The 24,505-nt window shown below is 41.2% G+C and overlaps 1 protein-coding gene across 2 annotated transcripts; it reads left to right on the forward strand.

The window, feature by feature from the left end:
• The first annotated feature begins 12,824 nt into the window (after positions 1-12,824).
• Positions 12,825-19,704, forward strand: GNG10 (G protein subunit gamma 10). Of its 2 annotated transcripts, none has more exons than XM_080820410.1 (3): positions 12,825-12,967; positions 17,548-17,679; positions 19,223-19,704. In XM_080820410.1, exons 1-2 carry the CDS (start codon positions 12,887-12,889, stop codon positions 17,671-17,673), a joined length of 207 nt encoding a protein of 68 aa, XP_080676536.1. In that variant the 5' UTR covers positions 12,825-12,886; the 3' UTR covers positions 17,674-17,679; positions 19,223-19,704. The 2 variants fall into 2 exon arrangements, with proteins under 2 accessions (XP_080676536.1, XP_080676535.1); XM_080820409.1 differs by having other exon boundaries at positions 12,827-12,967; positions 18,767-19,704.
• Positions 19,705-24,505: the final 4,801 nt, after the last annotated feature.

Below are 24,505 nucleotides of genomic sequence, written 5' to 3' on the forward strand. Positions count from 1 at the left end.
GTGTGTTGGAAATTATTTTGCATATCTGCTAGATTGTTGTATTTTTCCCTGACTTTATAGAAGCCTCATTTCTGAAATCACCCCCAGCAGCCTTCTCACTTGGTAAAAGTTTGGTTGTTCTTTGGGAATCAGGGTAATTTAGATAAATGGACTCTTCTTAACAGGAGGACATTGATTCTTCTCTTTCCTTCCCTCAACAAAATACGCTTCAAAATCCTAGAGTGAAGGAAGAGCCATTAGTTGCAAGTGTCATTCAAGTACTATGGATAATTTTTATTCATACTCTGTCCATCCCCCTCACCAAAAAACCAAAAGCTTCTCAATTTTAGAACCATCTGGAGAAGAATCCTGAGGATCCTACAACCCCACTAGTTAGATATTTTTTCTTGTGCTGCTTTTTTAAGGGTATCCTGTCACCATTTCCTTTTTTTTTTTTTTTTTTTTTTTTTTTTTTTTTTTTTTTTTAATTTTTTATTTATTTTCAGCGTAACAGTATTCATTGTTTTTTCACCACACCCAGTGCTCCATGCAATCTGTGCCCTCCCTAATACCCACCACCTGGTTCCCCCACCCTCCCACCCCGCCCCTTCAAAACCCTTAGGTTGTTTTTCAGAGTCCATAGTCTCTCATGGTTCACCTCCCCTTCCAATTTCCCTCAACTCCCTTCTCCTCTCCATCTACCCTTGTCCTCTATATTATTTGATATGCTCCACCAATAAGTGAAACCATATGATACTTGACTTTCTCTGTTTGACTTATTTCACTCAGCATAATCTCTTCCAGTCCTGTCCATGTTGCTACAAAAGTTGGGTATTCGTCCTTTCTGATGGAGGCATAATACTCCATAGTGTATATGGACCACATCTTCCTTATCCATTCATCCGTTGAAGGGCATCTTGGTTCTTTCCACAGTTTGGCGACCGTGGCCATTGCTGCTATAAACATTGGGGTACAGATGGCCCTTCTTTTCACTACATCTGTATCTTTGGGGTAAATACCCAGCAGTGCAATTGCAGGGTCATAGGGAAGCTCTATTTTTAATTTCCTGAGGAATCTCCACACTGTTCTCCAAAGTGGCTGCACCAGTTTGCATTCCCACCAACAGTGTAAGAGGGTTCCCCTTTCTCCACATCCTCTCCAACACACGTTGTTTCCTGTCTTGCTAATTTTGGCCATTCTAACTGGTGTAAGGTGGTATCTCAATGTGGTTTTGATTTGAATCTCCCTGATGGCTAGTGATGATGAACATTTTTTCATGTGTCTGGTAGCCATTTGTATGTCTTCATTGGAGAAGTGTCTGTTCATATCTTCTGCCCATTTTTTAATATGATTATCTGTTTTGTGTGTGTTGAGTTTGAGGAGTTCTTTATAGATCCTGGATATCAACCTTTTATCTGTACTTTCATTTGCAAATATCTTCTCCCATTCCGTGGGTTGCCTCTTTGTTTTGATGACTGTTTCTTTTGCTGTGCAGAAGCTTTTTATCTTGATGAAGTCCCAGAAGTTCATCTTTGCCTTTATTTCCTTCACCTTTGGAGACATATCTTGAAAGAAGTTGCTATGGCTGATATCAAAGAGGTTACTCCCTATGTTCTCCTCGAGGATTCTGATGGATTCCTGTCTCACGTTGAGGTCTTTTATCCATTTCGAGTTTATCTTTGTGTACGGTGTAAGAGAATGGTCAAGTTTCATTCTTCTACATATAGCTGTCCAGTTTTCCCAGCACCATTTATTGAAGAGACTGTCTTTTTTCCACTGGATATTTTTTCCTGTTTTGTCAAAGATTATTTGACCATAGAGTTGAGGGTCCATATCTGGGCTCTCTACTCTGTTCCACTGGTCCATGTGTCTGTTTTTATGCCAGTACCATGCTGTCTTGGTGATCACAGCTTTGTAGTAAAGCTTGAAATCAGGTAACGTGATGCCACCAGTTTTATTTTTGTTTTTCAACATTTCCTTAGCAATTCGGGGTCTCTTCTGATTCCATACAAATTTTAGTATTATTTGCTCCAGCTCTTTGAAAAATACTGGTGGAATTTTGATTGGAATGGCATTAAAAGTATAGATTGCTCTGGGCAGTATAGACATTTTAACGATGTTTATTCTTCCCATCCAAGAGCATGGAATGGTCTTCCATCTTTTTGTGTCTTCTTCAATTTCTTTTAGGAGTGTTCTGTAGTTCCTCGAGTACAGATCTTTAACCTCTTTGGTTAGGTTTATTCCGAGGTATCTTATGGTTTTTGGTGCTATAGTAAATGGAATCGATTCTCTAATTTGCCTTTCTGAATTTTCATTGTTAGTGTATAAGAAAGCCACTGATTTCTGGACATTGACTTTGTATCCTGCTACATTACTGAATTGCTGTATGAGTTCTAGTAGTTTGGAGGATGGTGACATTCAAAATGGATGGAGAGATAAAGAGTTTCCAAGACCGGCAAGGCTTGAAAGACTATGCAACCACCAAGCCGACACTGCAGGAAATATTAAAGGGGGTTCTATAAAAGAGGAAAAATCCTAAGAATAGCATTGAACAGAAATATAGAGACAATCGACAGAAAGAAAGACTTCAAAGATAACACAATGTCAATAAAAACGTATCTCTCAATAATCACTCTCAATGTGAATGGCCTAAATGCACCCATAAAACGACACAGGGTTGCAGATTGGATAAAACGACAGGACCCATCCATATGTTGTCTACAAGAGACCCATTTTGAACCTAAAGATACACCTAGACTGAAAGTGAAGGGATGGAGAAGCATCTTTCACGCCAATGGGCCTCAAAAGAAAGCCGGGGTAGCGATTCTCATATCAGATAAATTAGATTTTAAACTAAAGACGGTAGTCAGGGATACAGAAGGACACTACATCATTCTTAAAGGGACTATCCACCAAGATGATCTAACAATTGTAAATATCTATGCCCCCAATATGGGAGCAGCCAATTACATAAGAAAACTATTAATCAAGATAAAGAGTCATATTGATATGAATACATTAATAGTAGGAGATCTTAACACGCCTCTCTCAGAAATAGACAGATCATCGAAGCAGAAAATCAATAAAGAAATAAGAGCATTGAATGACACATTGGACCAGATGGACCTCATAGATATATACAGAACATTCCACCCTAAAACAACAGAATACTCATTCTTCTCAAGTGCACATGGAACCTTCTCCAGAATAGACCACATACTGGGTCACAAATCAGGGCTCAACCGATACCAAAAGACTGAGATGATTCCCTGCATATTCTCAGATCACAATGCTTTGAAACTGGAGCTCAATCACAAGGAAAAGTTCAGAAGGAACTCAAATACCTGGAAGCTAAAGACCACCTTGCTTAAGAATGCTTGGATCAACCAGGAGATCAAAGAAGAACTTAAACAATTTATGGAAACCAATGAGAACGAAGACACTTCACTCCAAAACCTATGGGATACAGCAAAGGCGGTCCTAAGGGGGAAATTCATAGCCATCCAAGCCTCCCTCAAAAAAATTGAAAAATCCAGAATACACCAGCTGTCTCTACACCTTAAAGAACTGGAGAATCAACAACAAATCAAACCAACTCCACACGTAAGAAGGGAAATAATCAAGATTAGAGCAGAGATCAACGAGGTAGAAACCAGAGATACAGTAGAACGTATCAACGAAACTAGAAGCTGGTTTTTTGAAAGAATCAATAAGATCGATAAACCATTGGCCACACTAATCCAAAAGAAAAGAGAGAAAGCCCAAATTAATAAAATTATGAATGAAAAGGGAGAGATCACAACTAACACCAAGGAAGTAGAAACAATCATCAGAAGCTATTATCAACAGTTATATGCCAATAAGCTAAGCAACCTAGATGAAATGGATGCATTCCTGGAAAACTATAAACTCCCAAAATTGAACCAGGAAGAAATTGACAACCTGAATAGACCGATATCTAGTAACGAGATTGAAGCAGTGATCAAAACCATTTCCTTTTGTTTGACATGTAGGGTTTAGAGTGTGTAGCTGTTGTGCTCGCTTCGGCAGCACATATACTAAAATAGAGTGTGTAGCTGTTCATTGCTATCTATTATCACTCCATATAATTAAAGTCTGTGCTAAAATTACTCAGGATCATATTTATGTCAAATATCTTCATAAGAGATTCCACTACTAACCCTTTCCACAGTGGTCTTGTCTTTTTTTTCTTTCCTTTCCTTTTATTTTCCTTTCTCTCTCTCTTTCTTTCTAGATTTTATCTATTTATTTGACAGAGCACGGCAGGGGGAGCGGCAGGCAGAGGGAGAAGGAGAAGCAGGCTCCCCCATATGCGGCTTGATCCCAGAACCCTGGGATCATGACCTGAGCCAAAGGCAGATGCTTAACCGACTGAGCCACCCAGGTGCCCTTTAGTGGTCTTACTTTTTAATGAATTCTCCAAGTTCTACAAATCTGAGGTTGCTGTTTCATTGCACATCTATGTGTATCATGCTAAAAATTACAATTGGTAGAGAGGATTTTTAGGTGTTCCATGAAAAAATAGTTGAGATTAGAGAATTAACAAGTATTTTAATACTATTGAATTTATGTTTAGAAAATCATAGTTCAGGGGCACCTGGATGGCTCAGTGGGTTAAGCCTCTGCCTTTGGCTCAGGTCATGGTCTCAGGGTCCTGGGATCGAGCCCCACATTGGGCTCTCTGCTCATCAGGGAGTCTGCTTCTCCCCAACTCTGCCTGCCTCTCTGCTTACTTGTGATCTCTCTGTCATATAAATAAATAAAATATTTTTTAAAAACCATAGTTCATTTTCTTTGAGGTTTTTTGCTTGTTTGTTTTGTTTTTGTTTTTAACTTTGGACAGGGCAATAAACTTTTAACATCCATACCTTGGAGATATTTTGCCTCAATGGCAGCCATTGCTAAACTAAGCTAACATTCAGCTAGTATTATGAACCAGTCTACTGGCCCCAACCAAAAGTTTTGTGAAAAGTAAAGATAAATGGCTTTTATTAGACATTATTATAAATGTATCTACTTTAAGACATTAAGTCAGATCTCTGTTGCAGTTGTGCATTTGATGGAGCTAAATATTGGTATTGACAAACTAGTGTATGGATGAAGTGTAATTAATTTTATTTGCAAAATGCAATGCTTTTCACATTTAAGTATGGGTTAGGGCCAAATCTAGAACCTAATAACTAAATAAAATTTGCTAAACAAATTATTTTACCTTTCTGGTTTCCTCATTTGTGAAATGAGGGGATCTTTTTTAGATGATTAGGATTTAACATTCTAATATAGCCTGCAAATTCATATAGATTTAGGGTCTGAAGTAGATTAGATTGCCTGCAATTGAGAAATGTTATGGGTATTAAAAAGGCTACCTAATTAGTTGTAAACTTTAATCAGAATCTTCATATTTAAAGTATTCAGAGTATCCCTGACAATTATGTATGGAATGGATCACATGGTCTTAGGTCAATGACAAATGGGGTTTCTTTCTTTCCTTTTTTTTAAAAGATTTTATTTATTTATTTTGACAGACAGAGATCACAAGTAGGCAAAGAGGCAGGCAGAGAGAGAAGGGGAAGCAGGCCCCCTGCTGAGCAGAGAGCCCGACGTGGAGCTCGATCCCAGGACCCGGGGATCATGACCAGATCCAAAGGCAGAGGCTTTAACCCACTGAGCCACCCAGGCGCCCCACAAATGGGGTTTCTTAACAGACACATCCTCCTGGGTGTCATTAGGGTTGGAGAAACTTCCTCCCATTTGACAATTCTCCTTTATAACCTCAGGAAGAGTGAGCCAGATGCAGTGGAAGGGCTCAGGCTTTGCAGCCGGATAGACCAAGATTTGGTTTCCGGCTCTGACAAGTAACTTGACTTTGGGCAGGTTAACTTGTGAACCTCATTTTCCCATTTTTAATAGTAGGGTTACTATTTCACAGGATTCTTGTGAGAATTAAACAAGACAGGGATAATGTACTGGCATATGTTATTAAATGCTCAATAAATGGGTTTTCTTGCTTTTAGAGGAAATAGGGAAGAGTCATTTTCACTTATTAAAATCCATGTTAATACCAGTGTGTTTAGTGATGACTACAAACCCCTTGTTTTATTCTTTTAAGAGGTATTTGAATCCCTTGCCTTGGGCAAGGTACTGTGCTAGAGTGGAAAAGTGATGCCCCTTAGGGCTGGCATTGTATATTTTAGAGGCAGCTACCTGTCCCTTGTTGTCTTTGATGTAGAAGTTAAAGCAGCCGAGATGACCACTCAAGAAAGACTGAACTTTTAGGGAAAAAAAAAAAAAAGACTGAACTTTTAGGGACAACAAACATCAGCTACTTGCTAGTTTATGGCCTATATTTACTGTAGGGACATTGTCAATGAGATAAAGAGGCAGGCTTGGAACAGCTGTTCAAAAGGACAAATAGCCCAAAGTTCCTCACTGCCTCCCAAAGTCTCAAAAATGCCTGTGAAAATCTCTCTGGAGAAGCTGCACCTACAAAACTGCTAGTGAGTCTTTAGCTCCTGATACATTATTCTAATGCAGCAGGTATTAGAAATGAAATAGTTTTTTTATGGCACATTACACTGCGTGTCACATGAAATACAGCTGTTAATGTGTTTTCCTGTTTCTTTTAAATCATTTTAGAAAACTGAAGATATATGTCATTTTGACATAACGTGGCAGAAAGACATACCTTCCCATTATATATCATATGTATCATTATTTTTTTAAAGATGTATTTATTTGCTGAGAAAGAGTGAGAGAGTAAGTGGGGGTGGGGCAGAGAGAGGGAGAGAGAATGTCAAGCAGATTCCCCACTGAGTGCAGAAACCCGAGGTGGGCCTCAGTCTCATGACTCTGAGATCATGGTCTGAGCCAAAATCAAGAGTTGGCTGCTTAACCAACTGAGCCACCCAGGTACTTCTCACTATTTTTATGGAGAAGACTTATTTGAAGCCCATTTTCTGGAAAAATAATCCACAGTTAGTAAAAAGGTGACAAAAACACAGGTCAGAGGAGTGAAGAATTGTATACATCATAACAGGGAAACAAAACTTGTCTTTACAAGGACACTGTCATTTCTAAAAAGTACTGAGATTCTTTTTTTTTTTTTAAGATTTATCTATTTATTTGACAGACAGAGATCATAGGTAGGCAGAGAGGCAGGCAGAGAGAGAGGAAGGGAAGCAGCCTCCCTGCTGAGCAGAGAGCCCAATGCAGGGCTCGATCCCAGGACCCTGAGATCATGACCCGAGTCGAAGGCAGAGGCCTTAACCCACTGACCCACCCAGGTGCCCCAAAAGTACTGAGATTCTTAAAAACAGTGGAAATTAGTAAGTTCTTATTTTGTTATTTCAAGTTTTTATTTAAATTCCAGTTGACATATATGGTAAAACTGGTTTTAGGTGTAGACTTTAGTGATTCATCACTTACATGTAACACCCAGTGCTCATCACAAGTGTCCTCCTTTAACCCCATCACCCATTTAGTCCATCCTTTACCCACCTCCCTCTATCAATCCTCTGTTTGTTCTTTATAGTTAAGAGTCTCTTATGCTTTGCTTCCCTCTTTTTTTTCTTCCCTTCCCCTATGTTCATCTGTTTTGTTTCTTAAATTCCACATATGAGTGAAATCATATGGTATTTGTCTTTCTGACTTCACTTAGCATAATACCCTCTGGTTCCATCCACATTGTTGCAAATGGCAAGATTTCATTCTTTTTGATGGCTGAGTAATATTCCAGCAGATAATATTTACCACATCTTTATCTAGTCATCAGTTGATGGACATTTGGGCTTATTCCATAATTTGGCTGTTGTTGATAATGCTATAAATATTAGGGTGTATGTGCCCCTTAAAATCACTATGTTTGTATTCTTTGGATAAATACCCAGTAGTGCAATTGCTGGATTGTAGGGTAGCTCTATTTTTAACTTGTCGTGGAACCTCCATACCTCCATACACTTTTCCAGAGTGGCTGCACCAGTTTGCATTCCCACCACCAATGTAGGAAGGTTCCCCTTTTTCCACATCCTCACCAACATCTGCTGTTTCCTGAGTTGTTAATTTTAGCCATTCCTTTTTTTTTTTTTTTTTTAAGATTTTATTTATTTGAGAGAGAGAGAGCATGAGAGGGGACAGGTCAGTGGGAGAAGCAGACTCCCTGCTGAGCAGGAAGCCTGATGTAGAACTCGATCCCAGGACTCCAGGATCATGACCCGAGCTGAAGGTAGTTGCTTAACCAACTGAGCCACCCAGGTGCCCAATTTTAGCCATTCTTATAGGTGGTAACTCATTGTGGTTTTGATTTGTATTGTAAGTTCATATTTTAACCAAGAAAAAAATGTGTAACAAATTTTTAAAATAATATATTTGTGATCTGTGCATTTTAGCTGGGGTAAGGAGGAAGGGATTCTCTGTCCCTGGGCCTCACCCACTTTCAGAGCTCTAGAAATAACTACATCTGTGGGAATAGATTCCAAATGAGCAGTGACTTCTCTTGGAAGCTAAAATGAAAGTTCTTTCCCTACTCCCACTTTGTGAGATACTACATCCATCGCTTTCCTTAGTGGCTCTTAGTTTCCTCATCTCTAAAATTGGGGTGGATTATATTATATGAAGGTCTCTTCACTCTGAAGTTCCATGATGCAAAAATAATGGATGAGAAGACATTCTGATAAAGTATAAAGCAAAACACAGATGGGTCAGTGGCATCAAGCTTGCCTGTCCATGGATCATTGTGGAGGATCTATGCTAGAACCTTGTTGTTTCTTTCCAAGTCAGACCACTCCTCTCCAAGAGCAGCAAAATCAATCATATGGAAGTAGGCAGAAATGGTGGGTGTGTACAGCATGAAAGAGACAGATGGGACACACCTATGAACATTTTCTGCTACCTATGGCTGACACAGAAGTAATACATCATGTGTCCCCTCACTGTGGGCAGTCCCAGAGTTGCCTTTTCTAATTGGAGATAATCTTACTGCTTCGGCAGCCATTGTGCTGTGCAGATGTCTCTCACATCAACATCTTGCTGCTTAACATTTCTAATAGCCTAGAGGCACACAGCATTATAGCTGAAGACTTGGTATCTCCTAGACCAAACTCATCTTTGTTCTTTATTCCTCCCTTCAAACCCAGGCCTGCTTCCTAACATCTGTCACAGGCACAGTTCTAGCCAGCTCTCTGCTTCAGAACTTTTACCCCCTTTCCTTTGCATTTTATAACTGCCATGGAATACGCCTGATTTAGTCTTTTGAATTTATTCTCTGTCCTACTTTCATAGTCCTACCTAGGGCCTCATTTCAGTTCAGAACTGACTTTCAGTTCATTTCCTATCCTCATCCCAGATGAATATTTCTAAAATATGTTACCATGTGGCTATGCCACTGTTTGCCACAGATTTTCCTGTTTCTTTTGAGATTTTGTGACTTTGAGTCTTATCAGCTTTGTATCTTCTATTGCTCCCTAGAGCCTTCTCCATTCTTTAATTAATTAATTAATTCATTCCATGTATACATGGCCAGCACTTCCCTCATTGGAATGCTTTCCCCTGTCCTCTGTCCCTTGTGCAGGACTCATATTTTCAAAGTCTCGGTCCTGCCATTTATGAGGAGCTTTGTCTAACCTCCAGTCTGTATTTTTGCTCTGAGTTCTTTGCAACACCTTTTTGACACATGACCGTTCTACTATGTCTTACTTATCAATCTAGCAATGTTTCCAACATGGAATTTCATCTTTTGACTAGAATGTAATTTAAGTTCTTTGTGGTAAGGAAACTTGTCACTAGAGAGGGCGTTAACATTTGCAAATCTGCTCGTCATACGAAAAACTTTAACACCGCAAAGACTGAACACGTAGCTCACAAAATAAAATATTCAGTTTCAACACTTAAGATACTTAAAAGATGTGAGATGCCATATTTCATCTATTAGGTTCGTAAAGATAAAGAACCATAACATAGAATTGTAAAGGTGCAGAGAAATAAGTAGTCTTCTGGTGGGAATAGCAATTGGCTGCTATCACCTTCTGGAGGATCAAGTTGGGAAAAGTGGAAGAAACTCTATATTTTTAGTCCATCAATTCTATTTTTAGGAATGCATCCAAACCCCTACCCCCAAAAACCAAACATGCACAAAGCTGTATGTTTAAGGAGGTCATCATACTGTTAAGTAATAGGGCAGTAGGTAAATTATGATTCAGTTTTACAATGGAATATCATGCAGTCATTAAAAGTAATAGATGTAGGGTGTATCTTTTCTGACTGCTCCTGGCCCTCTTCTGGTATCAGCATCCTGGTTTTCTTTTGGGGAATGACTCTTCCCTTCCCCACCTCAGTCCATGTAGTTTGGCTGTCTTAGCTTGGGGTTCTCAGAGAAATAGACTCTAAGAGATTTTCATGCAGAAAGTTTACTGGGGGGAGTGTCAACATCGACACCTGTGGGAGAGGCTAGGGAGTGGGGATTGGACAGAAGGAGGAGTTGACTTGTGAAGTAGTTGCTGTAAAGGCCTCAGATGATCACAGTAAGGAGCTGTGGAGCTGGGATCTTCTTTCAGTGTTGTTCCAACTTGAGGCAAGGGGGCTGGGTTCAGGTCTTATGCATCCCACATCAATTTGGGTGAGTGCTGACGCTGGGAGGGATGGCTCTCAGCTAAGGGCAGTTCCCAGAGAACCACTAGCTGAGGCATCAGCTGCATCTACTCCCAGCAGCTGGGGGAATGAGTGCCTCAGTCCTAAAAGGGGAAGTTGGGTGGTGCATCTCTCATCCTCCTCCTGGCCAGCCACACCTCATCTGGGCATTCCAACTCTACATAACACTTGCTTTCAAATAATGATGGTTCAGGGTGGACACATGACTGAATAATGTTGGTAAGATCCAGTATGGGGGTTTTTGTTGGAACAGTGAGAAAGAAAAGAGGATCTCTTGCTCCTGAGTTCTCTAGGTTGGGACAATGAAAGCATGGAACAAACCTCTTAGAGACTATTTACCACTAAAGAAAATGAGGCCAACACCCAGAAAAAGCAGAGTCAAAAGATAGAGATTCCCCCAACCTACTTTTTGGGCAATTAAATCCACTACTTTAAGTCCTTGGCTTTTCAGTTATGTAAGCTAATATATTACCTTTTTGCATTACTCAATTTAAGTGAGTTCTGACATAACAGTTGACACTTGAACAACAGGGGAATAGGGGCATTGACCCCATGCAGTCAGAAATCCACATATAAATTTTGACTCCCCCAAAACTTAATTACTAATAGCCTACTGTTGACTGGAAGCCTTACCAATAACATGAATAGCTGACTAACATATTTTGTATGCTGTATGTAATTTTTACTGTACTTTTCTAGTAAAGCTAGAGAAAAGAAAATGTTAAGCAAATCATAAGTTAGAGGCATGCCTGGGTGGCTCAGTCATTAAGCCGCTGCCCTCGCTCAGGTCATGATCCCAGGGTCCTGTTATGGAGCCCCAGGTTCAGCTCCTTGCTCAGCAGGAAGCCTGCTTCTCCCTCTCCCACTCCCCCTGCTTGTATTCCCTCTCTTGTGGTCTCTGTCAAATAAATAAATAAAGTCTTAAAAAAAAAAATCACAAGGAAGAGATGCCTGGGTGGCTCAGTTGATTCTTGGTTTTGGCTCTCATCAAGATCTCAGGGTGCTGATATCCAGCCCCAAGTTGGGCTCCATGCTCCACAGGGAATCTGCTACTCTCCTTCTCCCCCTCCACTCTCTCTCTCTCTCAAATAAATAAGTAAGTAAATAAATAAATCTTAAAAAAAAAAAAAAGAAAATCATAAGAGAAAATATTTTGAGTACTGTACTGAAAAAAAAAAACCAACAAGTGTAAGTAGACCCACACAATTCAAACCTGTGTCGCTTAAAGATCTACTGTTGTACAATGGTGTACAATAACAAAGGCGATATTCACGATACATTAAGTGAAAAAAATTAACACAAAACATACATTTTACATATAGCAATGATGCCAGTTTTGTAAAACAAACTAATGTACACAGTTTAAAAAAAAAAAAAAAAGAGGTGGCTCAGTCGGTTAAGAGTCTGCCTTCGGCTCAGGTCACGATCTCAGGATCCTGGGATCCAGCCCCCGTCTTGGGGGAGTCTGCTTGAGATTCTCTCCCTCTCCCCCTCCCCCTGCTCTCTTTCTTTCTCCGATAAAATAAATAAAAACGTTTTTTTAAAAAATGCAGCACAACAGAAACAACATTATAGTTAAATGGTGAGATGGGACGGGGAGGGGTGGGAAGCTGGATTTAATTTTCTTCTACAGGTTCCGCAGAGATGTCAAGACCTGGGATTTGAGCCCTGCTTACCTTACTGACCTACCGACTCAACTGACGGGACTCCCACGACACGGGAACAGGTGACTCACACACTGGTTACCGTCTCATGGGGCTCCGCTACCAACCGTCCTCCCTCTCCTCCCATCCCCATTACAGCAAGGCACGGAAGCCTCCAAGAGCTTACTTCAACTCCTTTGCCACGTGGGCTCCAGCCACCCCGAATCCCAGTTCCGATTTCTCAAGAGTGCGTCTACACCTTCCCGAGCCCCAGAGCCCCCCACCCCCGCAGGTCGCGCCCGCTCCTCCAGAAGCGCCACCGCGCTGAGGAGATGGGTCCGCCGCGCGGCTCCGCGTCCAGGCGCAGGTGCGGCTGCTCTCCACGTTTAGAGAGCAGAGAGAGTTAAGTGCCAGGCGACGCGGGACCCCACACGGTCGCTTACCTGCGGCTTCTGTCGCTCTGGAGACGGCCAGCGGGAGAGGCGGGACAGCGGCGGCGGGGCGGGCGCAGCGGCTTCCCCGCCCCGGGGCGGCGCTCGCGCACGGAGCCTCGCGGCTCCCGCGACCGGGTTCCCCCGCCTTCGGAGCCCAGCGCCGCCGCCATGTCTTCCGGGGCCAGTGTGAACGCCCTGCAGCGCCTGGTGGAGCAGCTAAAGCTGGAGGCCGGCGTGGAGAGGATCAAGGTGAGACGGGCGGCGGCGCCCTTTCCTTGCGGCGCGGTGACGGCGCGCCCCCGCCGGGGAGACGTGAGGGGAGAGGCCGGCTGCCCGTCGCCGCGGCTGGGTCGTGGTGGGCGGCCGTGAGAACGGCAGCCGGGTCCTGGCCGGCTTCCCGGCCTCGGCGGGATGCGGCCGGTGAGAGGAGGCCGGGCCTGCTGGGCCCGCGGAAACCAGCTAGTCCTCCCGAGCGGGGCCCCGGCCGAGTGCCCTGGGGGCGTTTCCCAGTCAGCGGTGAGGACCCGGACTCGGGGTGGGGGTGGGGGTGGGGTGGGGGCGGTGGAGCGGGGCGCACGCGCGCAGACCAGGGATGCGGGCGCCGCGCGGCCGGCCTGGCTGGGCTGTTGCGGGAGGATACGGTCCGGGCCTGCGGAGTAGACGAGGACCGGCCTTACTGAAGGATTGATGGGACGAGCGCGAGAGCGCGGAGGAAGACGGGACTCAGGTTTCTGGCGTGGGGACAGGGAGTCGGGCGCTGCCCTTAGCCCCCGCAGAGAAGAGGGAGAGCGGCTTCGCGGAATGAGCACTTCAGTGTTGGACGTGTGGACTTTGCCGAGATATCCAGGTTGGGCTGGAGGCTCAGAGGACAAGGCTGAAAGAAGCCCTAAGAATGTATGGGAGTAAAAAAATGTGTGTTAACGGGAAGAACCGAGTGTGGAACCCAGGGCCAGCCAAAAGATGGCTGAGAGGAGAGGAGAACCAAGAGAAAGCAAGGAAGGAGGGGTTTTCAAAAATTTGAGGTTTAGTTATTATGTCTAATGTTTAGTCAGTTGATTGAAAAGCATCTGTTGTATATTGTGTTGAGCAACTAGGGTAGCATTATTTGTAGAATGTATGTTCGTGTGTATGAATGAACACTGCTGTGATATTCCGTGTACTTCCATAGTGCCTTTTCTCTGTACTTGGCGCTATTCTAGGTCCTGAGAATGTGGTGATCATAGTGGCGGAGATCATCAATAAACACATGAGTAAAATAACTTCAGACCATACGTGAAGATTACAAAACAAGATCAAGAGAGTTATGGCACGCAGAAGAGGTTTTAGTAACAGAGGTAGTGGTAGAAGAATCTGGATTGTAAAAGGGTAGGGAGGCCTTTTAAAAAAAGAAACCTGGTTTTAAAGAGGAAACAACTTTATTTTTTTTAAAGATTTTATTTATTTCTTTGAGAGAGAGCATGAGAGGGGGAATGTCAGAGGGAGAAGCAGAACTCCCTGCTGAGCAGAGAGCCCGATGTGGGACTCTATCCCCAGACTCTAGGATTATGACCTGAGCCGAAGACAGTCGCTTAACCAACTGAGCCACACAGGCACCCTTATTTCTTTTAATTTAGGAAATGAAAAGCTTTATTTAGAGGTTGAGGGAAAGGAACAAACTATTTTTAGATTGAGGGGGACCAAATAGAGAAGGAGAATTGGAGGTAAAGACAGGTAGTCTGCCTGTGGGGACATGGGATTGGAGGGGCAACTTCTGAGATAGGAAGAAAGGAGGTCAGGACATGTGTGAAGATAGATGTTTCTAGATGTGTGGACTTAAGGACTTGTATGAAGACATTTTTCTTTGTGAAATAGAAGGCCAAGTTTTTTCTAGGGCTGAGGGGAGGGAGCTAATGGAGTCACAAGAGCGAGGAAGTAGGAGAGGGTTGTTGGGAGTGGGAGAGGAGCCCCTACCAGGCCCAATCATAGACACCTTGTGACTCTGAAGACCGGGCTGCTTTGAGATTGGAGACTGATTGCCCTACTTGTGGGGTTTGTTGTTTGTTTTTCCTCCACTAGCACTTAGTCACCCAGGAATCTGAGTGTCCAAGGTGAATGGTAGTTGATCCAAGTAGTGGGTTAGCAGAGGATGTATAACACAAAGATGGAAGTGGGGGCAAAGGACAAGGAGCTTGAGAGGTTGGCCAGAAGGAGGCTGAACGTAGGCTGAATAGAGAAGGAACTGAGCCAGCCTCCTGGTGATGGGCTTGGCAAAGAGGGAGGAAGCATTCTCCTGAGGTCAAAGAAAGGATGTAGTGAGAAGGAAGTAGCATTCTGGATGGGTAGGAGAGATTGTGATCAGAAAGTAGGAAGTTAAAGTGTAAAATTTCAGATGTGGAGCAGTTATAGGTGTTGGCTGTAACTGTTGGCATTGAGAAGGCTGTCTGAGGAAAGGAGGTCAGAGAACTGAAACTAGGGTTGTTGAAAATGGTCAGGATGATGTTGGCACCTGAGAGGGAAAGGAGAGCTGGGGGCCGGATGCCTGCCTATGCTGTGGGGTAGTTAGGCAAGGTATTTTCTACATTTAAAAAATAATTTTGTGTGATGAAACAGACCCAGAGAATTCAAGTGAATTGCTCAAAGTCACACAGATAATAACTTTATTTGTGGGGTGTTCTCATATGTAGTGTGGTTTCAGGTGTTTGGTGGGCTTCTCTCACCCTAGGGAGTCACAACATTCCAGGATCTAGTTTGCCTTATTGCAGGGCTCAGTAATGAATGGATGCTCTCAGCACATCCACAGATGCCTTCTCTTTAGCAGACTTGCTAACTAGTAAATAAACCAGAACACCAGTTTTCTAGCATGTAATGGGGGGCATCCCTCCCCAGTGATTGGAATGCTTAGTATTCTTCCAAGGGCCCCTTCTCTGTTTTGGAGAAATCTCTGAGAAGTTGCTGGGTGAGCATGGATTCAAACAAAGGAAAGCCATATAATTTGGGTATCCTACCTCCCATGGCAAATGACAGCTTCTAAGTGTTTGAGCTTGTATTCCCCGCCTCCCCAAAGCCTTTTTCCTGTAAAAGTGCTAGAGAAATGCTGGCTACTTTTATTCTTCTCATTTTCTCTGCATATCCACTCAGCTTAAGTTTTTGACCATGTTCTTTAGGCTAGGGTCCAGTTAGTCCAATTTCTCCAGGGGTCCTGGAGGTTAGTCTCCCTTCTACCCATCATGTGTCAGTTCATCTGTTCCCTCTGATGGAGTGATAGTAAGCATGAGCATAATTGGTTGTAAATTCCTTGTGAATTAATAGCTGCTAAATATAACCATTAATTCCAATAATAATCAACATGAAAATGTCAGAACTTCTTTTGAGGGAAAAGGAAGCTTAACCATTAGTTTGATAATATTATTTTATGTTTTTATATTTATATAATAAAAACTGTTACTATATTAATGAAACCAAAATTCGTAAGGCATTCTAGAAACTAGATGGTAACTATAACATAAGGAGTTGATTTTCCAGGTATTTAGAAGCTTGGAAAATTAACACAAACTAGTAGTGATAACTTGACCAGCAGTTGGAACCAATTTTTTATGATAGGAGTGAGATTTTATACAAAACACCTTCTCAGTGCACATAAAATGGAATGTGAGGAAAGCCTCGATGTACAAATCTGCATCAAATGGAGGCTAAGAAGAAAGGCAGAATAATATTTATCAGTGCTACCTAATAAACTCCAAAACTTAGTCACTTAAAGCAGCATTTATTAATTTGCAGTTCTTAGGTCAGCAATTTGAGCTGGGCTCAGCTGTGTAGTTCTGCTGATCTTTGCTGGGCTCTTCCACGCATCTGCAGTCAGTTGGAGGGTTGGTTGGTAGCTGGATGATCAAGGATGGCCTCACTTACATGTCTGGAAGTTGGTAGGCAGGTGGCAGGAGCTGGCTCGCTGATTATCCTCCACAAGACCTCCAGTAGGCTAGCCTGGGCTCATTAGATGGTCTTACAGTTCCAACCACAGCAAGAGAGGTAGCTGCAAAGGCTCTTCAGACCTACAACCTAGAACGTGTCCGTTATTTCTACCACATTTTCCTGGTCAAACCAGGTCACAAGGCTAACCCAGATTCAAGGGGTGTTAGGGAAAGACTCTTGTTGGTGAGAGGAGCTGTAAAATACTCACTGTTTTTGTAGTCTGCCACACATGTACTGCTGACTGTGTGTCAACAGTATTCTAAGTGTTTTACATGCATTTAGCTCATTTAATTGTCTCATCAACTCACTGATTCACATACTGTTACAAAATACATTTCACAGATGAGGAAACAAAAACTGAGAAATTAAGTTAACTTGCCCAAGATCATACAGGTAATGATGGAGCTGAATTTGAGTCCAGGCATTTTGGTTCCAGAGGCTGCACTTTTACCCAATAAGCTATCCTGCCTCAAGAGCTTGAAGAAAACTTGTCACTTTGTTTTGGGCAGACTGGCTAAGGCTTCAGCCTTGTAAGCATTAAAACAGTCTGCTCACATGGCAAACCTGACTATATTAGTGCACGCTTTATAAGTGAAAATTTGTAAAGGAAGTACTAGAATGAGCTATTTCTTTACTAGTTCAGTCTCACAACTAGGATTCTAAATGGATCAAAGATACCAGCTTTATTTTTCTTTTATTGAAGAAGCAACGGAATTAAAAAATACCCTAAATCATGGAAACTGTAACATGAACTTTCAGCAAAAAAGAGACTTTTGGAGATCACAAGATGTGGGACCTTTATCAGGTTGTAGGATCATTTTTCAGAGTATCAGATGGCTCGGCTGTGAGCAGCACGTCAAGCTGGTGTCCCTTTGTTTCAGGTCTCGCAGGCAGCTGCAGAGCTTCAGCAGTACTGCATGCAGAATGCTTGCAAGGATGCCCTGCTGGTAGGTGTTCCAGCTGGAAGCAACCCCTTCCGGGAGCCCAGATCCTGTGCTTTATTCTAAAGACTGGTGAGTAATGATACACTGTGCTGTCTTTGGGCCATGGCATTATCACAGGGCTTCCCAAGGGATCGGGCAACTGAGCTTTGAATATCCACTATTTTGGGGGAAATTAAAATAAGAAACAGTAAAATGCACCTGAGGGGTGACTCTAGTCAGCATGTCTGGAATGCATCTCATTAAGTGAGTCTCAATCCTCTTGGGCACTAACTCATGAGATGTTAATATCCTTATGTACTTGAGGTCTTTAACTGAGTTGGCTGGTAGTAATTTCCTGGAGGCTTTCAGAATATATGTTTGTTTTTTTTTAAGATTATTTATTTATTTATTTATTTGACATACAGAGATCACAAGTAGGCAGAGAGGCAGGCAGAGAGAGAGAGGGAGGGAGGCTCCCCGTCCAGCAGAGAGCCTGATGCAGGGCTCGATCCCAGGACCCTGAGATCATGACCTGAGCTGGAGGCAGAGGCTTTAACCCACTGAGCCACTCCGGTGCCCCCAGAATATATGTTTAATAGAGGAAGAAATGTAGTTACTAGGGAAAAGCGTGGGTAGAGTTAAAAGAGCTTTACAAATTGATTAGTGAAATGAAAACACCTGTTTGGTGGCATATTGGGAATTTCATGGGTCCTAACGTGTTGCGTTTCCTTCATTCACATTTTCACTTTTTCCCCCCTTTTTTGGGAAGAGGTCAGGGCATAGATTACTGTAGTCTTTTGGGGCCAATATAGTTCAAATTATGTGTTCTGAGGGATTTTCATAAGACTTAAGTAAACATCTTAGGTCCTTTTTCATATATTTGCAAAAGGGAATTACTCATTTTAACAGAAAGAAGTAATCATACTGTCAGGTACTATTATACCTTTTAATGGAAAATGTCTACATTTATGGTATTAAAGTAATACTCTCGTGCTGGCATAGCATTTTCCTTTTTACAAAGCAGCATAATGGGTGTTATTCATTCAATAATGTAGCTTAGATGTTTTTTATATTGTTACTTTCTACTTTGAGAACACTAAAGTGACCTGAATTGATGACTAGTTAATTATATGTATAAATCTTACTAACGTGAGAACCTACCTCATTCTCTTTTCAGTAAGGAAGAAGTTCACTGAGGAATGCTTTTAAGCGCAAAGAATAACTAACTGCCTCCAAGTCTCAAGAAAACACTTTTCTCCAGCCAAATGACTCTTAGATATTTCAGACCTTTCCTTGGCCTGATCCTATAGCCAAAATTTTATAGAAATTGATGAGTTTCTACTCAGATAAGGAAACTGGGTGAGGGGGAAGACTTTAGATAATAATGGCCAGACTCTTTTGGTAAAGCGCTTTTATATTTAAGACAAACAAAAATGTTACCACCAAATACACCTCTTTCATAAGCAAATTACTGGTGTTTCTATTCCTGGAATATTGTTTGTTTTATTTACTGGACGTTTACATTTTGGGAAGGCAAACATTTTTGTTTGTTAAAAAATTGAATATTTGTAACTTGTTGTTCCTAAGATTTTTATACCATAACAAAACTTGTTCTTTTCTCCTGAATTTACAGTTTCTAAATGAAGACAAGCAAGTATAAAACTGGGGGAAGAGTACGCTTTGTTAATCAAATGCTGTCTTGATTTTTCTAAATGAGAAGATTCTTTCATTTGTAACACTAAACATAGGAGCTGTTTCTTAGCAAACTCATTTGGAAAAATTCGTGTTTTGTATTAGATTGCCCCATCCAGTGTATGAAGCAGATTTGGTCTTTGTTTTCTTAAGTTCCTCTACTTTATAGTTGTGGTTGTACTTAAAAAAAACTACATTATTTCATGTCTTTAAAAAAATGTTTAAATGTGTTCTCCAGAACATTACAAATGAGTAAAAACAAAATAATGTGAAAATACTACAACCTACATAAATTCTTAATTTCACAAGTGTTTTATTTTGATGATGTGCCTTTGATTTAATTTGGAACACTTTTGAAAGGATACTTTGTGTTTGTAAAAATCTTTGATGAGCTTGGAAATAAAATTTCTGCTTAATTCATCATTTTCTATGATAGCAACATTTTGTGTCGGATTTTGTTTTAAGGTGTCATGGATTTTTGTTTCCTTGTGAAATTGAGTGCTAGAAGTGGGAAGTGAGATTTTTGCTTATAAGTCTTTGTAGAACTTTGTAAAAAATAATTTATATATATATATGTATGTGTATATATATATATATATAAAATGAGCAGAAACATCTCAATTTCTGGCAACATTTGTACTTTGAAATAGTTATGTATAAGTCCATAAATAAATGAAAGTATCTTTTAGCATAATTAGTGTTACCAAGTAGAGAAAATAGAAGCCATCATATGGAAACTCCCTTAACGTCTGGCCACTAAACTTCCAAATCTAAGTTATCTGAATCTCTCCGTTCAATCAAAATTCAGGTGTCCCTTTTCTAACCCTGCTATTTGTTCTCTGGATCTGTTTCACCTTCTCTGAAATCACACTATCAATTATCCTTTCTCCTTTATCTTCAACTACTTTATTGGATCCTTTCTGTCAACATTTAAACATGTTCCAGTCTCCATCTTAACAACAATAAGCATTTTTAAAAATCTCCATTAAAAAACTCATTTTCATTTATAACAGGTAAGTAAGTCCTAGAGATCTACTCTACAGCATAGTGCCATGGGTAGCATATTGTATTATGTACTGAAAAATTTAGTAAGAGGTTTGATCTTATGTTAGGTGTTACTACAAAAAGTAATAAGAGGGTGGGAGAAGAAACTTTTGGACATGATGGATAAGTTTATGGTGTAGATTGTGATGATGGTTTCAGAGGTATATACTTACCTCCAAAGTCCTTAAGTTGTATACATTATTATGTACAGACTTCTGTATGTCAAAAAGAAAAAAATCTTTTCTTGATTCCAATTTCTCCTCTGGCAAAAACTTGGTAAGATAATACAAGAAGCTATAGATTTCTCACTTATGAGTATAAGTATGTGTCCTAAATATAAGCAAATCAAATTCACTAGTGTATCAAGAGAAGATACAACCTGACAAAATTATTTTGATAAAAGGAAATCTATCCGTGTATTTCATTACATTACAGGACCCTGGGATAATAACCTGAGCCGAAGACCTGGGATGATGCTCAACTGACTGAGCCACCCAGGTGTCCCTTTATTTATTTATTTATTTATTGTTAAGATTTTAATTATTTATTTGAGAGAGAAAGCATGAACGGGGTAGGGAGCAGGGAGCCCGATGGCGGACTTGATCCTAAGACTCAGGATCGTGACCTGAGCTGAAAACAGACACTTAACTGACTGAGCCATCTAGGTGCCCATTTATTTATTTATTTTTTTAGATTTTATGTATTTACTTGACACAGAGCGAGCACAAGCAGGGGAACAGCAGGCTCCCCGCTCAGTGGGGAGCGCGATGCAGGGCTCAATCCCAGGACCCTGGGATCATAACCTGAGCCGAAGGCAGATGCTTCACCGACAGCTACCCTGGCACCCCTAAAACTATGATTAAAAAAAAAAAAATTACAAAGAACGGCATGTGGGTGGCTCAGTGGGTTAAACCTCTGCCTTTGGCTTAGGTCATGATCTCAGGGTCCTGGGATCGACCCCCAGATCAGGCTCTCTGCTCACCTGCTCCCCATCTCCCACCCCCCCCCACCGCCCCGCGCCTGCTGCTCTGCCTACTTGTGATCTCTCTTGCTCTGTCAAATAAATAAATAAATCCTTAAAAATATTTAAAAAAAACAATAAAATTATTGTGATATAGGAATAGGCAAGTAAAGGATTGGATCATAACAGTTCAGAAATAGACTTGACTTTTCTATTTGGTAGGAAAGTATGGTATACTAATAAATGGTGCTGGCATTACTGGTCGTCCACTTGGAAGGAAATAAAATTGGACTTGTATTATGTAATAAACAAATGCACATCGGTGAAAGAAAGAATACAAATGTATTGGAAGAAAAATTAAGGGAATAGTTGTATAACTAAAGTAAAAAGTTTAAAAAGGTCTTCCTAAGCAAGGCAGGAAACCAGGAAATCAAAAAGAAAAGATATGGATACCTTCCTAAAATTTAATTTAAATAAATAATTTAAATAAGTATTAAGTTAAAACCTGTTGTATGATAAAATCATAAACTGACTATAAAGGCAAAAGACAGAAAAATGTGTACTTTTTTTTTTTTTTTAAGATTTTATTTATTTATTTGACAGAGATCACAAGTAGGCAGAGATGCAGGCAGAGGAGGAAGCAGGCTTCCGGCCAAGCCCAGAGCCCGATGCGGGGCTCGATCCCAGGACCCTGGGATCATGACCTGAGCTGAAGGCAGAGGCTTTAACCCACTGAGCCACCCAGGCGCCCCAAAATGTGTACTTTTTTAGTCCTCATTTGGGATTGCTCTTGGGATTCCCCACCCCCTCTAACCCAGGTTGCTCTATTTATTATAATTATTTGATCTCTTGTTTGAGGATCAGCTTACTATGTGGGGGAGAATAACTGTGAGAGGCAAGGGGTGGGATGGCCTGGTGTTGATTCCCATTTGGGCCCTGTATCTCAGTGGCAAAGGAAGGAATATCTATGTCCATCCACAGTTGGAGGGGGTGGCTGATGTTCTTGTGAGGCCTCAAACTTAGGGCTGGACCTAGGACCTCAGAGTAAGAGCTCCCAAAACCTCTCAAAAGTGAGCAGCCCTATCACCAGCAATGGATCTAAGGGCAAGTAACTTTTTGGAACATGAAAGACCTCACAGGGAAATGCTCTCAGAGAAAAAAAAAATCAAAGTTCCATGCCAAGAGCCAGCCTGAGAAGTTGGGGCTGTTCCAAACAATTCTTTGTGATAGGTTGTTTGGAAGATGATATTGGGAGGCCAGACTGACACTTTGGGTCCCCCAGCAAGGGCCCAACCAGACCCTTCAGACTTCTATGGATCAGCCCAACCTGTCATGTGACAATGGCTCCCAGGGAGTGCTCTGCTAAAGCAGAGCTCACTGTATCCATTGTTCCCAGACTCCTAATACAAGACTTGCTTCCCAATACCTCTGACAGAGGCTGTTCCATGCCCAGGCAGAATCTGTCCTTAAACGGCAAGTGCCATTGAGAAATGCCCACAGGAGAACTCAAATACTTATACTCCATTTGGTGAGGAAGCAAGGACATGAGTGTTGATTGCCTAGCCTCAAGGCTTGCTGCAGTTGATGGCCTATGAAGAAACTCCTCTCCTCTGGAAGCCAGTTAAAGGCAGTATAAAGGCGATCTGCAAGCTGAGAAGCCTTAGCCCTACGTTAGTTTAGAAGCTATCCTGCCAAAACTTTAAGTAGAATAGAAATTCCAATTAGATTTCCAGAAACAGTTTCTCTTTAAAGTCTTAACCCCCTACATACCTAAGCAAAACCAAACATCCTATAAAGAAAAGTGTAATAGCAAGAGAAGAGTAGGAGGAAAGTAAGAGGTGGTGTTAAGCCCGTTTCAAAAAGGAGGACATGATTAACAGTAGCAAACGCTGAAGAGAGGTCAAGTAAGGTGATGTCTGCTTGTCTCTTGGATCTGAGAAGGTAGAGGTCAATTTTGGTAGTAATAGGGTGATAATTTCAGAAGCTAGGAAAGAGAGTATGCTTGTGGTCTTCAAACATTTTTGCTGGTGTACCACCTATAATAATGTCAAAAACCCATTACCTCCATTTTAGAGATGATATATAGAAGTTTTGTTAGGGGCACCTGGGTGGCTCAGTGGGTTAAGCCTCTGTCTTCGGCTCAGGTCATGATCTCAGGGTCCTGGGATCGAGCCCCACATCTGGCTCTCTGCTCAGCAGGGAACCTGCTTCCCCCCTCTCTCTCTGCCTGCCTCTCTGTCTACTTGTGATCTCTGTCTGCCAAATAAATAAATAAAATCTTAAAAAAAAAAAAGTTTTGTTAATAACCGAATAGTTGCAAAGAATATAACTTTATTAGAAATTCTGACATTTGAAAATAAAATTAATACATCTTTAAAAGAATGTACTCAATGGAATATAAATACCAGAGTAATAAGAAACTTATAATCATCCATTAAAAAATATACAAACTATCCTCCAAAAATGTTGTACCAACAGTATAGGAAAGTGTTCTTTCTCCAATATGCTGACACTGAATATTATTAATTTTCAAAGATTTTGCCAATCTGATAGGTGATCTGTTTTCTTTTGCATTTGCCTGATGAGTAATACAGCAACATATAATTTCAAATGTTTATTGGCTACTTTTGTTTCTTCAGTGTAATATCTATCCATATATTTTTTTCTATCTTTTTTTTCTATCTACCCATATATTTTGCGCACTCTTCTATTAAGTTGTCTTTTTCCTACCAATTTGTAGGATTCTTTGTATATTAGGAATGTAAATCTTTTTTATTATGTAGGTTGCAAATATTTTCTTAGTGATTTGTTTTAAATTTTTATTTATGAAGGCAACACTTTATTTTTTTTAAGTATTTATTTAAGTAATCTCTACACCCAGTGTGAGGCTCAAACTAATGACCTTGGAATCAGGAGTTGCCCAGTCCTCTGACTGAGTGAGTCAGGCATCCCTGAAGGCAACACTTTAAATGGGAAGTTCTCTGATGCCTGGGTGGCTCAGTAAATTAAGGGTCTGTCTTTGGCTCAGGTCAGGATCTCAAGGTCCTAGGATTAAGTCTCAAACCCAGCTCTCTGCTCAGTGGGGAGTTGGCTTCTCCCTCTCCTTCTCCCTTTGTGCACTCTACTCTCCCTCTCCTTCTCTCTCGAATAAATAAATAAAATCTTTTAAAAAAAAATGGGAAGTTCTCTAACTTCAACTTTGCCTAGATTTTAACTTTC

Source organism: Martes martes, assembly GCF_963455335.1.
Source record: "Martes martes genome assembly, chromosome: 12".
Taxonomy (NCBI): Eukaryota; Metazoa; Chordata; class Mammalia; order Carnivora; family Mustelidae; genus Martes; species Martes martes.

Excerpts from the sequence above, each read along its gene's own strand:
- GNG10 (XM_080820410.1), top strand. The coding sequence starts at position 12,887 with ATGTCTTCCGGGGCCAGTGTGAACGCCCTGCAGCGCCTGGTGGAGCAG. Across the intron at positions 12,968-17,547 it reads CCGGCGTGGAGAGGATCAAG|GTCTCGCAGGCAGCTGCAGA; the intron begins GTGAGACGGGCG and ends CCTTTGTTTCAG.